Here is a 22,473-nt window from a genome sequence, read left to right on the forward strand (position 1 = left end):
TATCTGGGAAGTTTTAAAATAACATAATTGGGGGATGCTCATCAATCTACCTATCTTTTAATTGGAGGCTCATGTGACCTAATGCCCAAAAGTTCTGATAACTTGCCTCGGTTTGTTTTGATTGGTTGATTACCATTCTTGGACAAAGGCAGAGTACAAAAGAAGCTTTACATAACTTTAAAGTGTCTGATGAAAATATCAAAATAGTTAATGATTTTCTGTACCTTCAGCAGAAAATAGTTTGCAAAGAACTTGCTTATAAAAACTTTTCCTGGCTTGTAAAATTGATTCTGCTGCTGCTTTACTTTTATATCTTATTTATATGGAATTTAGTAGTGATTTTATAGCAAACTGTATGAAAAATGCCTAAACATTATACAGTATTTAAGCAGTAACTATAAATAACTATAATAAAAATGCTTGCTTCTAGAATACTATCCATTAATAACTGCTAGAGCTGTTTTTATGTTGACAATATTTGGTTTCAGAACATTATCTTGCAATCACTGTTTCCTGATACACAACTGCCAGACCATACTCTCTTTCATCTACCAGTAGTTAAATGGATAGCCCCTCAGAGGACAACTTGAAATAGAGGACTGTCATGACTATTCTTCAAATACATGACAATCCTCTCAAGTAGAGCACATGAGCCTAGGATGGATAATCCCACTGGCTTCAAATTATCAAGGGATGCTTGTTTTCTGATATGCTAAAGAACGAGGCTTACTGCATCAGTCCCTGCATATCAATTCTCGATCCTCAGTCAGGACAGAAATATGTTAACCACACAAACAATAAAAAAATGCTTAAAGAAAGAAAATGTGGTGAAGAAGAGTTCTATGGATGCCATGAACTACCAAAAAGACAAACAGATGGGTGTAAGTGCAAACCAAGCCCAAAATTTCACTAGAAGCTGATCAAATTGAAGACATCCTACTTTGGATAAAACAGGGGACAGTGTGATTCACTGGAAAAGACAATGCTTGATGAAGTGGAAATAGGTAGAAAAAGGGAATACTACATTACAGGCAGATTGTCTCAATCAAGGAAACCACGACTCCATGTTTGCAAGATCCAGGCAGGGCTCTTACCAACACAGTATCTTAGGGGTCTCTCTTTCATACACTTGCAGTAAGTCTAATCCAATTGGATGGCAAACAACAACAGGGAAACTGTGTCATTAAGCTTTACTGAGACGTATATATTTAAACACATACTTATATATTTAATCAGGCCTCCACAACCTGTTGACCTCCAGATGTTTGGGACTCCCAATACCCAGAAGTCCTAGACAATGGTCAAGAATTCTGGGGCTGAAGTCCAAAACACCTCGAAGGCCACAGGCTGTGCAGGCCAGCTAAATATATTTACATATAAGTCAACTGCGTGTATATGTTGAAGGTGGGTTTGGAGGCCAATATTATGGATTTTGATATGACCTATGGATAAATGGAGGGTTATCCAGTGGAGAGAGGAAAACAACAATGCTGCCTCAGGTGGCCAACCACCTCTGTCATGGCTGATCTTTCCCTGTCCAAGCATTCAAAAAGGCCAGAAGTGGCACCACAGTGAAGAGAGTAGAGGGAGTGGGGCTTCTTTTAGCTTTCCCGGGACCAACTGAGTTCTCTACTCAGAGAATGGGATGCTCCCTTTTTTTATTTATAAGAATGAAAGTACAGTACTCACATTGCCTTGGGGATACGTCTAACACTTCTAGACATATACATGAGTATAGAGGGTAAATACAAATGGAAAAAGTCATTTTTTTCTTTTATGATTTGGCCAACCTGTTTACATTTATCTGCACTTTGTTTTTCTCTCTCTCTCCCTACACTGTCAGCATTGCAAATTCCTGTATAAAATTTCCTGTATAAAAAGCACTATCAGCTGGATACTTTAATGGCAATAATATATGGGGAAAATGCTTACTGCAAGAGTTTTATAATAGCTGATAAAGAAATAATTCAGCATTGTTAATACTGTATATTTTGTCAGTAATTCACAATAAAGATCCTGCATTTCTGCCACATTTTCTAAAAGAAAGGACCATTTGTATCAATGAAGACGTGCTATCCCTAGAAAAGAATCAAAGGCAAATTACTACACTATGCGCTAAAACAGGAATGAGTGTTGGAAATAGCAACCTTCTAGAAGCTTCCTATACTAGTTATTTGTTATGTATATAATTTGGATTGCTTACTGTATTGTATACGAGTGTATTGGTATGCAGTTTTCCTTTACGTTGTGGGAGGGGCTGCAGACCATATGATCAGAACGGGGACTGTTCAGACTCATACTCCATTTTAGAAACAGTATGCTTTTAGTAGTCAGTAGAAACTGAATGTTTTAGAGAACAGAGATTCCATTAGACTCTCAGATGAGAGAGACGCTTTGAACTTTGGATTCTTGATTATAACAAAGATGCCCTGTGTTATCTGCACAGAGAAACTACTTCAAATCTATTTGATATGCAAAGTACCTATATGCTGAATACATGAAGTTTGTGATTAAACCATCTATGTTATTTTTGCCCATTTAGAGCATGATTGAAAACCAAGATGCTTTAAGGGAGAGATGTTTTTGGGCAACTGAAAAAACACTTCTGCAACTCTGCTCTCCCTCTCTCTCTCTCTCTCTCTCTCTCTCTCTATATATATATATATATATAGTGCATTGGTATATTTTGTCCCTAACAGTTCAAAGAGATATCAAGGTATATCAGTTCAACAGCTGAGAAACCTAATTGCCTTGCATGAATACTAGTGTATATTTACCACTAAGGAGAAGACTGACTCAAGAGAGTTTTTAACTTTTTCTCATAGAGATTCCTGATTTCCCCAAATGGTAATGAATGTCATTTTACAAAAGTTTATAGATATTTCTATTTCCCAAAAGGTTATGGCATCATTTTCCCAAAAGGTTATGATTTCTAACAAGGTCATGCTTTTCCAAAGATAAAAATTGGCACGTTCTGGTGGAGGTGTTGAGCACACTCACTACTCAGACCTTATACTGGGCCATTCAATTTTAGCAGTGTGGCAGTGACAATATTTTGGCTGCCCCTATTAAGACAGGGTGTGCATTCTAGGTGCCTTGTTTTACAGCAAGGTGAAAGAAGGATGATGCTATGCAACTGCACATGAATTGGAACACAAAAATCTGTGAAAGAAGCTAGCTCCTGCCTACTCCACTAGGAGATCTATTCATGCATGCAGCCAAGAACTGACACAAGTCAGACACGTGAGACTGAATTGACTGGTGACCTGTCAGGCTGGATGCCCTGCCCTTCTGTTTTTCTGTGCCTTATGATCCAAAAGGACTGTTAAAGAGAAACTAATGCCTTTATGCAACACTATGGATCATTGTTACTTTCCTTGAGTTCTTAGACACAAAAGAAGCTATGCAGGAAAACTGTCTCTGTGCTCGTCATCTTCCTAATGCAAATGAAGTAACTGAATCAAATTATGGATTTGCAATTCCATTTTGTCTAAGCTCATGGATACAAGGACAGAGGTATCAGGGAAATTGCTCAGCATATCTGTCTTCTGATTCTGGCAGGAGGACCCACTCACTGATTAACAGCAGTTTTGCCTGGAGCTCCCAGGTGCACTGAAAGTAGAAGTGGAACTCAGCAATGAGATATGTTGTCCAGAACTATACTGCAGAAATGCAGTAGTGTTGAAGACAGATACCTGACCCAGATAGTGTTAGGCTTTATAGGCAAAAGATAGAGAAGGGGCAGTGGAAAGCTCAGTAAAAGGCAGCACTGAATTTTACAAGCTGTTTTTATTAAATCAGTAGTAGACAAATATTTTTATTATTATTGCTGCATTGCATTACACTGTAGGCTCTATCCACTTTCAGTTTTAATTCACAACACTAGTTACTAAGAAAGTCCTATCAAATTGTGAGTAGGCAATGAATCCCATAGGAAAGTATGGTCTGGGATACAAAGTACTAGCTGTTTATTCTCAAAGCTGAAACACTTACCAAAGTTCAGTGTGACAATATTTCTCAACAACCCTTCTAATATATTTAATTGATGTAACTTGTCATTTAAATAATTTCTTAACATTTATATTATGGCATGCAAAATATCATTTGTCCTATTAAATCATGACTTTTAAGGATCCTGGGGAGTAAAATGGAAATTTATATCACTAAAGTGTTGGAGTATAAGACAAGATGCCAGTAACTACTAGACCAATTAATTATCCACATTGCTGTGATGTGAATTAACACTTAATTGCCTGTCCTTTAAAAAGCAATGCATTATTCCACTGGTAAATGCATAAATGTAATGATTTGTAGCAAAGGTTCCAGCAGTTCATCCTTGTAAAGAACAAACCACATAAATACTTCAAAGCTAAGCTAAAAGGATTTCATTTCAGCCTTTTGAGTTCATATTTCTAGCTGTGTAATTTCTTTATCTCCTTCTGAAAAACAAGCTTTAATACTGCCATTTATTTGGAATACATGTTGTGAAAACAACATTACAACATAATACCAACCAGTATGAATCTGAAATAACTTATTGATATAGAATAACAATCAACATTGTTTTGAAATAGAGATAGGTAATCTAATGACAAGAAAGAAATAGTATCTACTAGAAACTGAACTCAATAGCTTGGGTCCAATTTCCATGGTTGTAATTCAGGCTTTCTGAATTACAACCCTAACCCTAGCTACCATGCCCAATGGCAAGAGGTGGGAATTTTAGGGGGAAAAATACCTGGAGGCCCCCACATACTGCTATAAACCCAGCAAATAACTAAACAAATAAAATCACACCAGCAGAAATCGGAAGAAATATGCATCAATTTAAGTATGAAAGAAAAAGATAGTTTTAGCCACATTCAGGGCCTAGATCTTATAGAGGAGAAAATCAGTGGTGGTGAGAAAGGCAGGGATGGGAGGATAAGAGGGGAATCTATGAATGACTTCTTTCTTGATTGCCTAGCTTTGAGAGCTCAAAGTCAAGTTACTCTGGGAAGGGTTTGAAAATCCCAAGAAATTAGTAGTTGGAAGTTTTCTGCCTCCTTCTTTTGTTATCAGTGCTACTTCTTCACAACAATTCAGGCAACGTCAAAGTATTGATACACTGGACTGCTAACTGAGCAGTCTATCACTGCAGAATCCCTGTTACAGTCATTAAATTTAAGACCCACATATATCAACAAAAAGATGAAGGGATGAATTTTGATGTATACTTAATTTCATATTCAGCCTCCTCCCTCATTATTAAATGTATACTCTTTTTATGCTATGATACTTATTGAATTGGAAGATCACAGGCAAAGCTGTTTCTTTTAAAATCGTTTTGTGCTATGATTAGTTGTTAAGGCACTTATTGGGTTAGTTCTTTCAATACACGATTAGTGAGCTCTTGCATTATCTAATATATTCAGGTTCAGATTCATACCTTTTATCAGCTAAAATCAGGGTACTCTTTATATGATTATGGGATATGGTGTAGTTTGAGATTATCCCAATTTTCAGGTGATAAAATTAGACATTATATATATATATATATATATATATATATATATATATATATATGAGAAAAATCTTTAATATTTGATGTAGAATTTAGTTGATAATTGATATTGTCCCATCAAGCATGCTTGCATGCTTGTTTGTATCCTACGTACTTCCTTTTTCCCCCTCTCATTCTTTTTTGTTTTTGCCTTGTAATCATACCTTACAATTCAAATAAGAATGAAAAGAAAATAGCACTGTGCATTATGCTCACTAGGAACTCTCCTGCAAATCTTTAGGAATACAGGATGTGGGAATCTTTCCACACAACTCCCCATGAAAACTGGAGAATTTGCTACAAACATGGGTATCTCTGACCATGGGCTGCTACGAAAATAACTGGAGGGTAGAATAATCATAGTATAAATGTTGAATGTAGTATTAGAAATATGATAAAGAGGGATTATTATTTCTGTAATCATAACTCACAGTCATTTGACACTCAGCAATAAGATGCAATTGTGATACGGTCATGGGAATGAGTTTCCTCCCCAGTACAGATAAACTGTAATTAGAACTGTGAATATGTCTTGCTTAATGAATACACCCACATCACATGAGCAGCACCTGTTTTCCTAACACTTGAAGGCATATGCCCAGTTGTGTTGCAAGGTTACATACTCAGGCTTATGTGAACATGTTAAGTCACTGGGACAGTAATCTAAAAAGATACTGCTAAACCAAACATTTTTGTTATTAGTTCTGGCTTCAAACCATTTAAGTTGACTAATTAATTAAAACAAATTATCACAATTTCCCAACACACAAAATCTTAAACCAAGTTTGGAAATGATACATTTGGACTAGAGTGGACTCAGAGTTTGCAAATTTGAATCCAAAAAGTAACTGTTCCACTGTTTGTGTTCAACAGTAGTATGTATTAGACTTCAGTAAAAAAAAAATCAAGCAAAGTATGGGTTGTATCCAACTGCTGCATAAATATCAAGTAATCTTTACTGAGGGAGAACTGCAAAAGAAAGAAAGATAATCCATATTTTAAAACTGTACCTAATGAATTGATTGATCTTACTGATTAATGCTTTCCCAACACTATTAAATTACTAAGAATTTTCTCACAGGACTTTATGTGCAATAGGTTTTTATTAAGGTTCCACCATTTTTGTTTTCATGGAAGAAATAGCTTACAAAGCAGTCAAAAATGCCCTCAGTGTTTACCATCATCTCTGTATCTATTTTCAAGAAAGACAGAAAATAATTGAGTCTTAAAAGTTATATAATAGCGCAATATGTGTTTCTAAATGACAGTGTATGTGTATTGCAATGGAATTTGAGTATCACTTCCAAGACAATTTTGAGCAGCTAAGTGTATGCGGCATCATACCCAAAACAATAAAGTCTAGACATACTGAAAAAATTGCTTTGCTCACAGTGGAGCATTTTGATTCCTCTTGTATTGATTTGTTTCCTGCTGTATAGTTAGCCTTAATAGAATTTACCATTTGGTGAAATTCTGTTTCTGTAAACATTAGGACATACAAAATTATCATGAAATGGGTGAAATAATATAGCTTTTCCCCATAGGTTGAAAAGCGAAGTCATTACTACATTATGAAATTTAAAAATTAGAGATGACAATTGCCTCTTCAGAACAGGACCAGTGGGAAATATTTACCGAATTTATTAAACCCAATTTGTAAGGGGAAACATAGATATCAGTATGAGATTCATGTGTAATTCCACTTGAATATATACTGTAGTTTAAAAATATGACTACCATCTTCTAATGGAAACAAATAAGACAGTGAGACGTAGCATATTCCTTCACAACAACACAATATTAGAAATTCGAACATGATTATCAAGAAGTTAGTTCCATGGATTATAGGTATGGAGTCTAATACTAATTTAACCTTTCTTGACACATGGGATACTGTTTTCTTGATCTGATTTAAGTTATTCAGAGGATTACATGAAATGGAGAACTGTTCTTATGTAATTTTGACTGTTTTTAATGTAGATTAAATGTATTTTATGTTGTGTATTGTTTGGTACCGAAGGGTGCCTGTTGGTAGCCTCCCTGAGTCCATCCTTGGAGGCAAGAAGGATGGGATTGAAATTATCTAAATAAATAAATAATAAATAAATAAACCTAATTCCTTGTCATTTCTTTCCCTGCTGTTCCGAGACCTTTTTTTTTTTTTTTTTGCTTTAGGTATCAAAACGAAATATATGGGACGTTAGCCCTTTAAAGAAGGCATCAAAAGAAAGACAACTCAGATGTGTAATTTGCACATATGTTTTATCTAATGTAGCACAATCCAGGTCTTTATTGGATCCTTTAACGTAATGACAACAGCTGGGTTGCAGAGTACCCTATAAAACTAAGAATATGCTTCAAACGAAAAGAAGCTACAAATGTTAACTCTTTTAAGCAAACTGTTCAACGGACTTCAAGAATTCAGCAGAGAAAATGTGAGAGGGAGCGGGATGAGCTACCACTGTTAGCCCCATTTTTTTGTCAACCTAGCAGTTTGAAACCATGCAAATGTGAGTAGATCAATAGGTACCACTCCAGCAGGAAGGTTAACGGTGCTCCATGCAATCATGCTGGCCACATGACCCTTGGTGGTGTCTATGGACAATGTGGGCTCTTCAGCTCAGATATGGAGATGAGCACCACCCCCCAGAATCAGACACAACTAGAATTAATGTCAAGGGGAAACCTTTACCAATAGGTGGTCAGCTAGTAAGTTTTTATGAGACACTTTTGATGGATTAGACATTAAAAATGCTGTGTCAACACTGGAGGGAAATATTTATTTGACAGCAAAATAAAAATGATTGTTTTTCATAAGCACTTTGCATATTACAGCTATATAATGCTATATGCCTTTGAAACGTCACATGTAACTCCTGGAATGATTACATCAGCATTGCCTCTGAAAAATCTTGCAAATCTTTTAGGAAGACAGGTAGACAAATGTCATCATGCTGAAAGAAGCAAAGATCACCAGCATTGAAGTGATGGTCCTCCACCATCAACTCTGCTGGACCAGCAACATTGTCCGAATGCCCGATCACTGTCTCCCAAAGCAGTTACTCTACTCTGAACTCAAGAACGGAAAATGGAATGATGGAGGACAGGAAAAGAGATTTAAAGATGGGCTCAAAGCCAACCTTAAAACCTCTGGCACAGACACTGAGAACTGGGAAGCCCTGGCCCTTGAGTGCTCTAGCTGGAAGTCTCTTGTGACCAGCAGTGCTGTAAAATTTGAAGAGGCACAAATGGAGGGTGAAAGAGAGAAACGTGCCAAGAGGAAGGCGTATCAAGCCAACCCCAACCAGGACCACCTTCCTTCTTCTTAGGCGATCCCTCGTTGGACGAGTAAGATGGTCTTCCATGATGGGTTTCCTTGTGGATTCGTAGGTGGCTGTGGAGCCCTATTCTTGACCCGCATCTTCTCCCAGAGTGAAGGCATTGGTTTCCAGGTGGAAGGCGGTCCCGGTTGGGGTTGGCTTGACGCGCCTTCCTCCTGGCACGTTTCTCTCTTTCACCCTCCACTCATGCCTCCTCAAATTCTGCAGCACTGCTGGTCACAGCTTACCTCCAGCTGGCACGCTCAAGGGCCAGGGCTTCCCAGTTCTCAGTGTCTTATGCCAGAGATGTTAAGGTTGGCTTTGAGGCCATCTTTAAATCTCTTTTCCTGTCCACCAATGTTCCATTTTCCGTTCTTAAGTTCAGAGTAGAGCAACTGCTTTGGGAGACGGTGGGAGACATCCTTCCACCTGGAAACCAATGCCCTCACAGTCACCTACATACCCACCGCCAGGGAACCTCAACTTGGAGGACAATCTGACTCAAATAATTGCCTAAGTAAGTAAGTAAGCATGTGCATCTTTGATGGTTTAACCATCAGCTCTCTTATTAATAGTAAAGTGCTTGATAGTAACTTGGATGATCACTGATTTCATTACCATTGCTGTTTCTATTGCAAATAAATTAGGTATTACATAAATTCAGTATTAAATGGAGTGCTGTAACCTTAAAAATAAAGCCAGAAAGTATTCAGTGGAATTCAGCAATAGTAAGAATGAAAAATGTGACTTAGATATCATTTTATGAACTCGTTACAACTAACAAGTTCTAACATTTTCCACTGAATCAGAGTAAAAACTGTAAAAGATTATAGTAGTGAAATATTTTGCAATATGCATGGATGTGTAAATGCATTTTATATGGCTTGACTTAAGTATTAAGAAAAACTATTGTTCATGTTAAAATTGAAGCAAAATGTTATTTGTTTTAACTACTGGTAACTTTTTGTCTTGCACTTTATTGTATTCTGTTTTTGTTATATAGTATATGATAAAAAAAACCTGACTGAATGAGTAAAATTCTTAATCGGTGCTAGAAATTATTAATCAGCTCTTGTTTAACCTCAATATGTCAGTTAATCAATAATGTAAGCTTTCACTAAAACACCTTCTACGATCATTCATGATGGCAATATACCAACAAATAGGACACAATGTTTTTTTTGTTTTTTTGTTTTTTGTAGAAACAGTATCCTAATATGTCACTGCAAAGGAAAGTATCAAAGTGCTGAACCAAAGCAAAGGGGAAAGCTGCTTCAGGAGCACCTCGAGTTTTTATTTGAGGGATGCCATCTGTAATTATTGAGAGTCATATTCCATGGTGACCAGGGTTTGACATTGTAATTGTAGGCCAAAATACAACAATATTTTAGTTTAAAGCTCTTATAGCCAGAAAATAAGCCTTAGGAGAAACAATTCAACCTTTCCAAATGTGGGAAACTAACAACATTATGGAAAACTAAAAAACAATTGTACCATGAGGAAGGAATCATGGCTACCTCAAGTATAACTGGGATTCTGAAGGGCCAGATTAGCCAAAAGACCTGGCTTTCCCATCCCTGTTGGAATTATGCAATTGCTGTTGTCTATCACAACCCTAAAGTGCATTCTTGGCAAGATGTGTTTGGAGGAAATTTACCATTTAAAAAAGGTAGGTAATGTAGTTTAAAAAATTAATATTTTTAACATGAAATGGTGCACAACTTTTGGAGCTTACACTACATAAAAAGGTCTAGGGACCTTCATATCAATACAAACAAAAGATATATTTAAAAAGTACGTAGTTCAGTTTGGGGCTCATTTTATGAATCTATTACTTAAGAAATCACTCTTTTAGCCCTTCCACAATGCTGGCAGAAACTTGATGATGCACCATACAAAACAAGACTACAAAACAAGAAACAGCATTAGAAACTGAGTCAGAGATTGAATTATGATAAAAACAAGTTATAGGAAACCAAGAGGGCAGAACTACTGTATTTACTTGAATCTAATGCTCACCTTTTTTGGCTAAATCACCTTGTCAAAATTAGGGTGTGCATTAGATACAAATAATAGGGTAATCTTAGTTCTGAACCAAAGCAAAGGGGAAAGCTGCTTCAGGAGCACCTGGAGCTTCTATTTGAGGGATGTCACCTGTAATTTAATGGCCATAGATCATTCACACTCTTTGACAGAGAAAGCTCAAAGCCTTGTAAAACTACAACCCCCATCATTCCATAGCACTGAACCAAGGCAGATAAAGTGGATTATATAGCATAGATGCAACCCAATGTTTTTTTTCAATTGCTGAAGGCTTTGGTGCTACAATACAATTGTTTTTAAAGAAGGAATGCTAAGCAGACAGTAACTGTAATGAGCCTGTTATAAACAGTGCACCTTTCCTGCTGCATATTACATTCATCAGCAAATACTTTTTTTGGTTTTCAGAGTTTTGAAAATTGCGAGTAAACATGGGTACTATCTAAAATTATGATTCACTGCCACAAATTTAGGATTGCCACTCAATAAAACTGGAATAGCACACAAAATCCTAGTAAGGCTCTCTTTGTTCCAAATGATATAATGTATTAATTAGAATAAGTCAAGTTTCTGTAAAATATGTGATTATCCATTATGTATTAAACACATTCTCAAAAGAAGAGAGCCTTAATATTGATTCAGTTAAATGTTCCATTCTCCTAGACATTTCATTCTGCATGATAGGGTTAAGGATGTCCTTTTGAACAGGCTGACAAATGGTCCAATGATTCATGAAATTTTACTCTAGCTAGTTGTAATAGATAACATTGTATTTGAAACAAATAATGGGCTAAAATGCTCCAGAGTCCACTTCTCCTGTACAGTCTAGCCTATCAGTTTCTTTGACAGAGCACGAAGAAAACTTCTTTCAGCAAGGTAATTCATTCTCTCTCTCTCTCCCTCCCTCTCTCTCTTACAGACAGCAACATGAACTTCTATTGCTCTTTCACATTTGAGTGCTGCAATGGTGATTCAATTATAAACTGGGGAGATAGGCTATTTCTGTTACTATGTGTGTCTTCTGCCTTGGTATAAGGGTATCACTGTTCAAGCACAGACTAAGTTCTTCAGATCTGTTTTTGGATTGTTATTACAACCCAAGCACAAAAAACAAAAAACAAAAAATGAAAAACAGTCTATTTCAGCAGACATTCTGAACCTGGGAATTTGTTTTTGCGACCAGAACTAACCTGAGCTAAATCTTTTCAAATGGAAATCCGTTTTAGTGACCCCCCCCCTTTTTTTCCAGTCGTCTAATTCAATTAGAAGAAATCATGTTGTTAAACAAATGGGAGTCATAAACCCTTGCCTATCCATCACATAGCAATGTATGACAAGAACTAGATCTGCCTTCCGTCCACTGAATCCTAGTTAGTTAGAAGAAACATGAAAAACTGTTTAATTTCAGTTCTGTATTATTACAGAGCCATTGAACAGTGTAAAAACATTTCAAGTGAAATGTTCAGAACCAAGTCATATTGAGGCTTCTTTTCTAGAAAGAAAATGTGTGAGCCAATATGTGCAACAGCCTGTATCGTTTGTCTGTCAGAACAATAACATCTATATCATACACCCCAGTAAAATATATCAGAAACTCCCTTAATAGGCTTGTAGGCTCTGGCATCACTTGAGAAGAAATGACACCCAACGGAACATCTCTCTTGACTTTGTTCGTTGAACTATGACTCAAGACAAGAATAGGGAATTGAATAATCCCCTGGACTGCTGTATTTACTCCTAATGGATTCTTTAAAAACAGAGTTCACTCTCTTGGGAAGGAAAAAGTCATTTCTCACTCTAAATGTCTTAACATTCAGCAACTTAAGTCCAAAATTATTTTTTCTCATGAGGCCAGCAATCCAGAAGTGAGTGTGTCATAGCCAGGGTGTTTGGTTTTTTAAAAATCTCCCTACTAAGATAGTAAACAAAGCAATTGCTTCATAGAGGAATGCCTGAAGTTACTGTGTGTGAGAAAGAAAGAGTTTTAGCTATTATATTTCATATCTAGAGGGGATGAATAGCTACTAATAATTTACCACCACAGGCAGTAGAACTAGATGAACATACAAAGAATAAAGACTTCTTGGAATCGCCCCTCGCCCCAACCCAAGACACTAAACACATATACTTCCTGCTGTTTTTTCTCTCACTTCTCCATAGAATAAATAAGAACGAAACCCACTAAAATGCTATCCAACAACATTATTACAGAAATCAGCTTTCTCTCCCTCCAACCCCCAACCCACTTGAATTTGTGTTATGAACGCCTCAAAGCCATTAGCATTAACATAATGACAATTTCTGAAGCAGCTGGATCTGGCAGCAGTCTACAGGAAAACAGAAGGGAGAAGAGATAGGAGGAAAGCCTATTGACTTTGACAATACTGTGAGCCTGGATAGTTCCAAGCCCCCTACCACTGTTAACCTGCACAAGAACATATTTAACTAATGCATCTCAATCTTGGGGGTTCTGTAGATAATAGACACTAGTAAGGAATGATGTCCAAATAGATAATTTACAAAAAGAGGATTCTGCATGAAGCCCACTGTGTGGGCAATAAAGTACAAATGGGTTCTTTGGGATTATGCTCTAATATCTAATCCTTCCCATTGCTAGAATTGTGTACCATATTAATGTTCCTATCACATACATCTGATACATGTTCAGGAAAGTGACTTCTTAGTATATTCATGCATATTCAATATAAGTGTCTATATGAAAGTCATTCTGATTCGGCAGGGTGCCCCTTGATTCCAGGAGATTCCATGAGTTCAATTGTATGTGTATGTTCATTCTTGTAAATAGACACAGAGTGGAGGCAACATGTGAAGGATGGCTGTGTGTACCACAGGGTGACTATTAGCAGAAAAATGAAAAGGGTCCTGCCCCTATTAACTCTTGCATGCATGCTATCATAGAGGCCAAACTCGATGGAAAACTCTGATGACAACATCACTGATAATCAGAACTGGGACAGTGTTGGTAAGTGGAGTTGATGGGGCTACTGCTGTAAGAACACATTTCATTTCAGTCATTGATTGAACATATTTGGCCTCATGCTTACCTCACACTTAAGCTCCCAACAGCAATGCCAATAAATAAATCATTTTAACAACTGGCCACTCTACTTGTTGCTCAATACTAAGCTTGGAAAACCCGTATAAAAGAGAAATAGACTTTTTTCATCTCTTGCTAGTCATGTTATTTCTTTACAATAATGAAAGAACTGGGAAATAAAAGCAAAAATTAAAAAAAAGTTCCATCCACCAATTAATTAATTCTTGTCCAGTTACTGGCTAAGCAAGTTGCTATATAATGCCACAGTGTTCTAGGACTACAGCAACTTGTTAGCAATATGTAATGTCCCTGAAAGCCAGAGAAGGCTTCTTAAATATGTTGTTGCCTAGCATCAGGAGATGAAATACTGCTTGAAAAAGGACATCAGCTAATATCTGGATAGCAGCAGAAATAGGAAAAGGACTGGATTTGGAACAAAGTTTTCTGAAATTTTCCTTCCACTTCCAGGTTTCCATTCCCTGAAGAAATGATTAGTATTGAATGAATGAATGAATGAATGAATGGTTTATTGTACCAGCCAAACTACAAGAGAGGAGATTCCATCTGAACATGAGGAAGAACTTCCTGACAGTGAGAGCCGTTCAGCAGTGGAACTCTCTGCCCTGGAGTGTGGTGGAGGCTCCTTCTTTGGAAGCTTTTAAACAGAGGCTGGATGGCCATCTGTCAGGGGTGATTTGAATGCAATTCCTGCTTCTTGGCAGGGGGTTGGACTGGATGGCCCATGAGGTCTCTTCCAACTCTTTGATTCTATGATTCTATGACATCACCTAATATGCAACTTTAATAAGTACAATACAATAAGGACAATAAGCACTTTCCAATATAAATATTAAAAATTAATCAATATACTGGGCTTTTAAAAATTATAGTAGCAGTGACATGAGAATAATAACAAATGTCTGATTTGTATCATCCCAAACTATCTCCACTTCCATTTCTAGCCTCCGCTGGTCTACAGACACACGCACGCACACACACAGACACAGTCCATCTTTCTTTCTTTTTCTTGTCCTCTGTACTTTCCCTTTAAAAAAAAATCTCACTACCAAGTCACAGGAGAATGATAAAATGTGACACTGTATCTTATGTAGTGTGCAAACATATTTTGAATTTAGGTGACATATAAATTAAAGGATCTCTCTCCTGTTTTAAACAGTTAATGTGCATTCACCATGATGATAAGTGGTCAGCTTATGTTCTCCCATCCTCATTTGTTCTGGAATATTAGGCATGAAATGAAACATTAGAGCAACCAAACAGAGCATTATGGAATAACATTTTAAGGTATCCACAAATGCCTAATGCTGCATCAGCAATATTTTGATGGATGAAATGAAAAAGAATATGCTCTGAAATACTAAAGTCATAAAAAGGACACTAGCATGAATTTTATAGTTATGTGCTGACACATACACACACAAGCTAGTGGTTTAGTAGGGACTGAATCTATATTAAATTTCGCAAAACCCATATGCATTTAAAAGTAACAAATTAAGAACTTAATTATGTCACCAGTTTCTAGCTAAGAGTATGATAAGGGAAAAAGGAGCAGTTTCAAATGCAGAATCCAATGTACCAAATTCCCTACTTCTTCATCCTATGAAGCTATTTTTTCTGCCCATTGCACTGTAGACAAATGAAGTTACATCATTGAGCACATCATAAAAATGGAGGAAACATATAAATACAATTGTAGTGAGAGTCCCCTAACTCACATGGATCCCTCTACTACAGCATTTATGACCTTATATGACCACTCTGCTTGCAGCAGCTCCAGGCTACTGACAGATCATCTGAATCATTAGCTGTGAGCAGAATTTCTCCTGCCATCAGTCAGCCCACATTTATGGCCGCATCAGAGAGCAAAATGGCATCTTCTGCTCATAGAAAAAAGCTCACATGAATTATTGGCCCTAAAATAAGCAGACAAAGCAGCTGTCACAAAACAGTCATGTGCTTGCAACCATAAAACAGAGATGCTAAGAGCAACAATGTAATTCATGCTGCCTGACAAATGATGATACTGGTGGCTACCAGATTACCATTTTGTATCTCCACAGTGCTACTGCCCTGAACAAAGCTACTATTTCCTAGCAACCTGCTCTAGACGCTTATCCTTAGCATGGGAAAGAAGTTACATACATAGTTGCTGCTGCCTGGTTCACTAAGAGTTGGGCATTCCTAACTCTTTCTCCTCTGCTAGAGATAGATGCATGTTTTCTATATCTCCTTCAAGTCTACATTGCTGTGCTCCATCTAACTATTCATCTACTTTTTATTCAGCTGCTCTGCTCCCAAATACAGCAAATTCTAGGTTCTTGTGGGTTTTTTCGGGCTATAGGGCCATATTCTAGAGGCATTTCTCCTGACGTTTCGCCTGCATCTATGGCAAGCATCCTCATAGGTAGTGAGGTCTGTTGGAATTAGGACAATGGGTTTATATATCTGTGGAATGGCTGGGGTGGGGCAAAGAACTTTTCTCTGCTGGAGCTAGGTGTGAATGTTTCAACTGACCACCTTCATTAGCATTTGAAGGCCTGGCTGAGCCTGGGAAAATCTTTTGTTGAGAGGTGTTAAGATGTGCCTGGTTGTTTCCTCTCTGCTGTTTTGCTGTTGTAATTTTAGAGTTTTTTTTAATGCTGGTAGCCAGATTTTGTTTATTTTCATGGTCTCTTCCTTTCTGTTGAAATTGTCCACATGCTTGTGGATTTCAATGGCTTCTCTGTGCAGTCTGACATGGTGGTCGTTGATGTAGTCCAGCATTTCTGTGTTCTCAAATAATATGCTGTGTCCAGGCTGGTTCATCAGGTGCTCTGCTATGGCTGACTTCTCTGGTTGAAGTAGTTACTTTCTGTGCCCTTTTTTGTTGTTGTTATCCAAGAAGAGGAATGGAAGAATAGAAATACCATAGAGTCTAAGACCTGGCTGTCTCATATGCTTTTGTGTTGTAACTCTTGTTTCCAGCAGTGCTTGAACACAACCTGAAAGACTGAGCAAGGAGTAAATAAAGAGGAGGAGATATCAAGCCAAAACAAAGGTGGGAACGAGTGGTGGAGGCTTCTTCTTTGGAGGCTTTTAAACAGAGGCTGGGTGGATATCTATCGGGGGTGCTTTGAATGCAATTTTCCTGCTTCTTGGCAGGGGGTTGGAATGGCTGGCCTACAAGCTCTCTTCCAACTCTATGATTCTATGAGACCCTGGAGACTTAGGAGCTGAGACACTGAAGCCTAAGGATCAGCTTAGATTAACAGTTGCAACTCTTTGAGTCCTAGTGCTAACACTAGACAAGCGTAATTTCCTACAAGAACTCCATGCTCCCTTGAGCTGGTGTACCAACACCAGCAGTAGATCTGGTTTCATATCAAAGGCCAATAATTTTAAGTCATTATACTGTGGGAAAGAGCAGGCTCTGAGGGTATTCCTGGCCAAGCAGTACAACAAAACCTCATTGGAATGCCAGAATTTGTTGGAGAAAGGTGCTCATTTACAGCTCTTCATGTGCTGCACAATCTGACATACCTTGCTCCTTTCTACATCATAGGTTTCCATTATTACCCAGAACAAGTCAACACAGAGGTAGGGCGGAGAAAAAAATGTATGTTCTGCTTCAGACAGGCAGCTTGTAGCATTTGGATTTTTAAAAACCCAATTACTTTACATAAATGAAACAGTAAATTGTTATTTAAAAATAGTAAGTACTATGGCGATAAACCATTAAATAATTCATTTTAAATGTAACTTCCTGAACTCTAGAGAAAGTAACAAATGATCTGAACTACTAGCAAACATTTTATGCCTCCAAATTACATTAACAGTCAGTTGCAAAACTGGTTTCATATCAAGGACCTTTACTAAAGAGTCAAAGTTCTCCATGTTCTCAAAGACCAGAACCTTCGCAAGCCTAATCAAGAATATCAGACATCATGTTTTTATTTAGTGAAAGTTCAACACATTTTTTAAAAAAAAAATCGGGTTCTTGTTTGCACAAGGGACCCTTGCTTCAGTTAGAATTATAAGAGAGAAGGTAGTAGATTTTACTTCCCAAAACAACACCTACCCAGTAGTATCTTGTAACATCTATCTGGCTACCCAATAAAGTGGAAGGAGAGGCTACAAAAATACATTTGTTAAATTAGTTTCAAACTGGGGAAAAACATATGAAAATGTTTTCAAAAGTTCCATATAGCCTCTCGCATAATGAAAACATTCTTATCCTTTTGTTTCAAGTATGACATGGCTTCATTTCTGTTTTTGAACTGCATGCGTACTTTAGTCTATAGAGATTTCTTCTGGTAATGTGTTTGTGTTTTTTTCCACCCTGCTATTTTGATATGTATTCAGTATAGAGAAAAAAAAATGTAATCGCAGATTATTTATCTACTCCCATGATCTGGAAGATTTACTATGAGTTAGGCCTAGGAGCTATCACTTTGATGCTATCTCCACCTGCTGGCAAAACCCAACTAACCCTATGATTTTGAAATAGCAGGCAGACTCAGACCAAAAGAGCATATTTTGAAACAACAAAAAGCAAAGCAATGCAAATGAGCAGTATAAAGTATGTGCCAGGAAAATAAAAACACAAAAAAATTAAAAAAAACTAATACAATATTTATATTGCAAATAATAAAGTAAACATATTACCTGGAACAAGTTCCATCACAATATAAATTGGCTGCCTTTGAGTACACACTCCTATGAGCTTTACAATGTTTGGATGGTCATATTGTTTGAGTATTCTGCAAAGAGTGGAAACATTTCATCACATAGATTTATTTGATTGCATGAACTTTCTTTCATTTAAATAGAAAAAAACACAATAGCCCTCTATGTCTGTGCATGACTTCGAATAAGTCAAATCTTGTTTAACTAAAATTGAAAATTCGCTCATCCTTAATAATAACTTTATTTTTGTATCCTGCCTCCATCTCCCTGAAGAAACTTGGGGCAGATTCAAATTAATAATTTGAAGTTACATTTTCACCAACATCGTATATAAGTAAATGAAAGTATGGATAGATAGCACACTTTCACAATTTAAGCAAAGTAAGAAAGTTCTAGAGTATACCGGTTGAGGATCCCTTATCCAAAATATTTGGGACCGCAGGTGATTTGAATTGTGAATTTTGGAAGATTTTGAAAAACCTGTATTTGCATATATGTATATATTGAGTTATCTTGAAGATGGGACCCGAGTCCAAACATGAAATTCATCTATATTTCATACACACCTTATACACATAGCTTTAAGGCAGTTTTATACAATATTTTAAATTATTTTGTGTACACTGAACCATCACAAAGCAAAGATGTCACTATCTCAGACATCTATATGGACAATTTAGATTTTGGACTCTTTCAGATTTTGAAATGCTGGATACCAAATGCTCAAACCTGTATTTGAAATTTTATGTTTAATCTTTCTGTACTCATGCTACAAATCCTTGACTTTTCTATCTTCAGTCCAAAATGGCAGTCACCACCTTGAGTCTCTCTTAAGAGAGAAAAAACAGGATATAAATACAGGGTTAGTCACAATGAATAGGCCAATAAGAAAATTAATTTTAGACGAATGTATGTTTATTGTAACCAAACTACAGCTACGTATCGACAGATAAATTATCAAAGTTTTGTCTCACCTTCAGAGATGTTCGATATGGGCGCCCCGTGTGACACGGCAGACGTCCAAGCGATAGTCCAGTTCATTCCACATCCGTTGCAGCACATCCGACGTAATGGCATCGAATGCAGCACATATGCGCTGTTTTAAGTCGTCCAAGGTCAGCGGTAATGGAGGTCGGAACACAGTGTCTTTCACATACCCCCAGAGAGAAAAGTCGCATGGTGTGAGGTCGGGGGATCTGGGGGGCCACAGGAGGAATGGAAGATCAGTCACTCCAGCACGGCCAATCCAACGTCTGGGAAGGTGTTCGTTGAGGTACTCGCGTACACTGTTGTGCCAATGCGGAGGGGCACCATCCTGTTGGAATACGAAATCGGGCACTTTCTCTTCTAACTGTGGCATCAACCATTCAGACAACATGTCAGCGTACACTATGCCTGTTACGGTTTTCTCCGCGAAAAAGAATGGGCCAAACACGTGACGGTTGGTTATTGCACAGAAAACGTTTACCTTCGGCGAATCCCTTACATGTTCCAATACGGCATGAGGATTTTCAGATCCCCAAAAGCGGAGATTATGCCTATTGACCTTCCCGCACAGGTGAAACGTTGCCTCGTCACTGAAGACCAGTCTGTTGGCAAAGCCTTCCTCCTCTAGTCTTCGCTGCATTGATTCACAAAAATCGTGTCGTTTCAAATAGTCACCTTTTTTCAAAGCCTGCACCATTTGCAATTTATACGGCTTGAACTGCAAACGTTTGCGTAACACGCGCCACACAGTTTTTTGCGGAACGTTCAATTCCATGGAAACACGATTTGTCGACTTCTGGGACTTCGTTGAAAGGATGCACGAATGGATTCCACTGTGTCTTCGGAGACACGCGGTCGTCCTGTGGTTTTACCCTTGCATAAGCAGCCCGTCTCCTCAAATTGCTTTACCCACCTCGCAATGGAATGTCGATGAGGTGGTTCCTTGCCATACTTGGCTCGAAATTCTCGCTGGACCGTAATTACTGACATTGTTTTAGCAAATGTCATCACACAAAACGCCTTCTCTTTGCCTGATTCCGCCATTTTGAAAACAGCGACTCCTAGCGACGCCTAGCGGCATTAACGTACATGTGTGTTGCTCAAAAAAAACTTTGATAGTTTATCTGTCGCTACGTAGCTGTGGTTTGGTTACAGTAAACATACATTCGGGTACAATTAATTTTCTTATTGGCTTATTCATTACACCCTGTATAATGATGATATTCTCAATGATGATAAGGGTTCATTTTCCTATTCCAGTCATTACCATGACTTTGTAGCAATTGCAATTTTGGCATTAACAAAAACATTTATTTTCATCCTTACGTCCATACTGAACTGCCAATCTGGTAAATGAGATCTGTTTGTCAGACAATGAATTTTAAGTGCTGTTTTATTTTAGTTTTCACTACTCACCTGGCCTCTGATAAAAATTTTACTTTCAGTTCCAGAGGAAGGTCTTCTTTACATGTTTTTACAGCGACAGGGGTTTTATCTTTTAATGTTCCCTTGTACACTTCACCAAAATTACCCTGAAATTGCAACATTTACAAGTCCTTAGTAAACACACATTATGATTCACAATACAGAGTATAATAATACAGTGCTTGTTAAAAGTAGATGATGAAGGGAAAGGTGCTAAAAAACACTACCACTAGCAAGGTAGGACTAAAAAATTAGAAGATACAATGGAAGAAAAATGGTGTTGTCGCTCCTAACATTGGATCATGAACAAGGTGATATAACACAAAATATTGTAGATTGCTCTCTGCACTGTCCAAAGAACATCATCATAATACAACCGTGTTAATTAACACTGTTCTTATATAAGGCAATGCAAGTTAGAAAGAAAAATATTGTTCTTTATAGCTTATGAAAAAGAAAAATATTCACCATGTTTACAAAATGAATATGAAATATTAAGGTTTAAAAGAAGCACAAAAATACTTAACGTCCTAGTCTTAAAATGAATTGGTAACCTCAGTAGGCCCCATGGGGAATATCAATTAAATTTAAGTCCTGTAATTGGAACATCCCATTTATTTATGAAGAACCTAGACAATTTCTTATATAGTAAACAAAGGATGTGGGAAAATATATCAATTTCTTTAAGTGACCACTTTATCTTGCATCATCTAGTCTGTGTTTGAGACCAGCTCCCAAGATAGTGGTCCGATGCCTGCTGGTGAAATCAGTTAGCCTGAGAAGAAGAAACTCTTAAAAGTGTCTCCATGTCTGTAAAATTATATTCCAACTGAAGTACACATGAACTTTACATTATTATTAATTCTATCAATGTTTTATGGTGTCTTATGGCTTATTTTGATGAATGCAAACTCTACTTCTGTGCATTGGAACAAAACTGGACAAAACATAGTTTTAAAGGCTGTGCTTCCACAGGAGAGACGGAGTTCTGAGACAATTGTCAAATCAATGGAATACGTGTTATAAAATCAGACATCAATTCATCTCATTTTCTTTGAATCGTCAACTCATCGACTATTTCTCAGCTGCCTGCTGGAGATGGCAGGAGGCAAAAGGCAAGGCCTTCCCTCGCTCTACTGTGTAAATGGCTGGTCATTGGGGGTCCTTTCAGAAAACTGGAGAAGACTTCACAGAGCAGCGGTTGCTTGGGAGGAAAAACCAGGTGTCAGTGTTTGTATCTCACAAATAATAGAAGAAACATCAGGGGGCCCGAGTAATATGTTCTGTACTGAGAAAAAAAACCCTATGTTGTTAGACATAAAGTTTTTTTAAAAAAATTCATAGAATGTACATTCAACCCTCTTTGCAGGTTTATTGTTAGGATTAGACTGGGATTGTGGGATTGTGGCACAGCT

General features: G+C 37.4%; 1 protein-coding gene across 3 annotated transcripts in view; it reads right to left on the bottom strand.

Annotated features, from left to right (window-relative positions):
- FER (FER tyrosine kinase) overlaps positions 1 to 22,473 on the bottom strand; it is a 150,268-nt gene that overhangs the window by 48,953 nt on the left and 78,842 nt on the right. For all 3 annotated transcript variants that reach the window (XM_060761882.2, XM_060761884.2, XM_060761886.2), the window contains 2 exons: positions 21,050 to 21,165; positions 18,626 to 18,720 (listed from right to left, as the gene is read on the bottom strand). In XM_060761882.2, the coding sequence (XP_060617865.2) occupies positions 18,626 to 18,720; positions 21,050 to 21,165 (211 nt within the window). The remainder of the gene's footprint in view (positions 1 to 18,625; positions 18,721 to 21,049; positions 21,166 to 22,473) is intronic.

The sequence above is a fragment of the Anolis sagrei genome, chromosome 2 (assembly GCF_037176765.1).
Source record: "Anolis sagrei isolate rAnoSag1 chromosome 2, rAnoSag1.mat, whole genome shotgun sequence".
Classification (NCBI taxonomy): Eukaryota; Metazoa; Chordata; class Lepidosauria; order Squamata; family Dactyloidae; genus Anolis; species Anolis sagrei.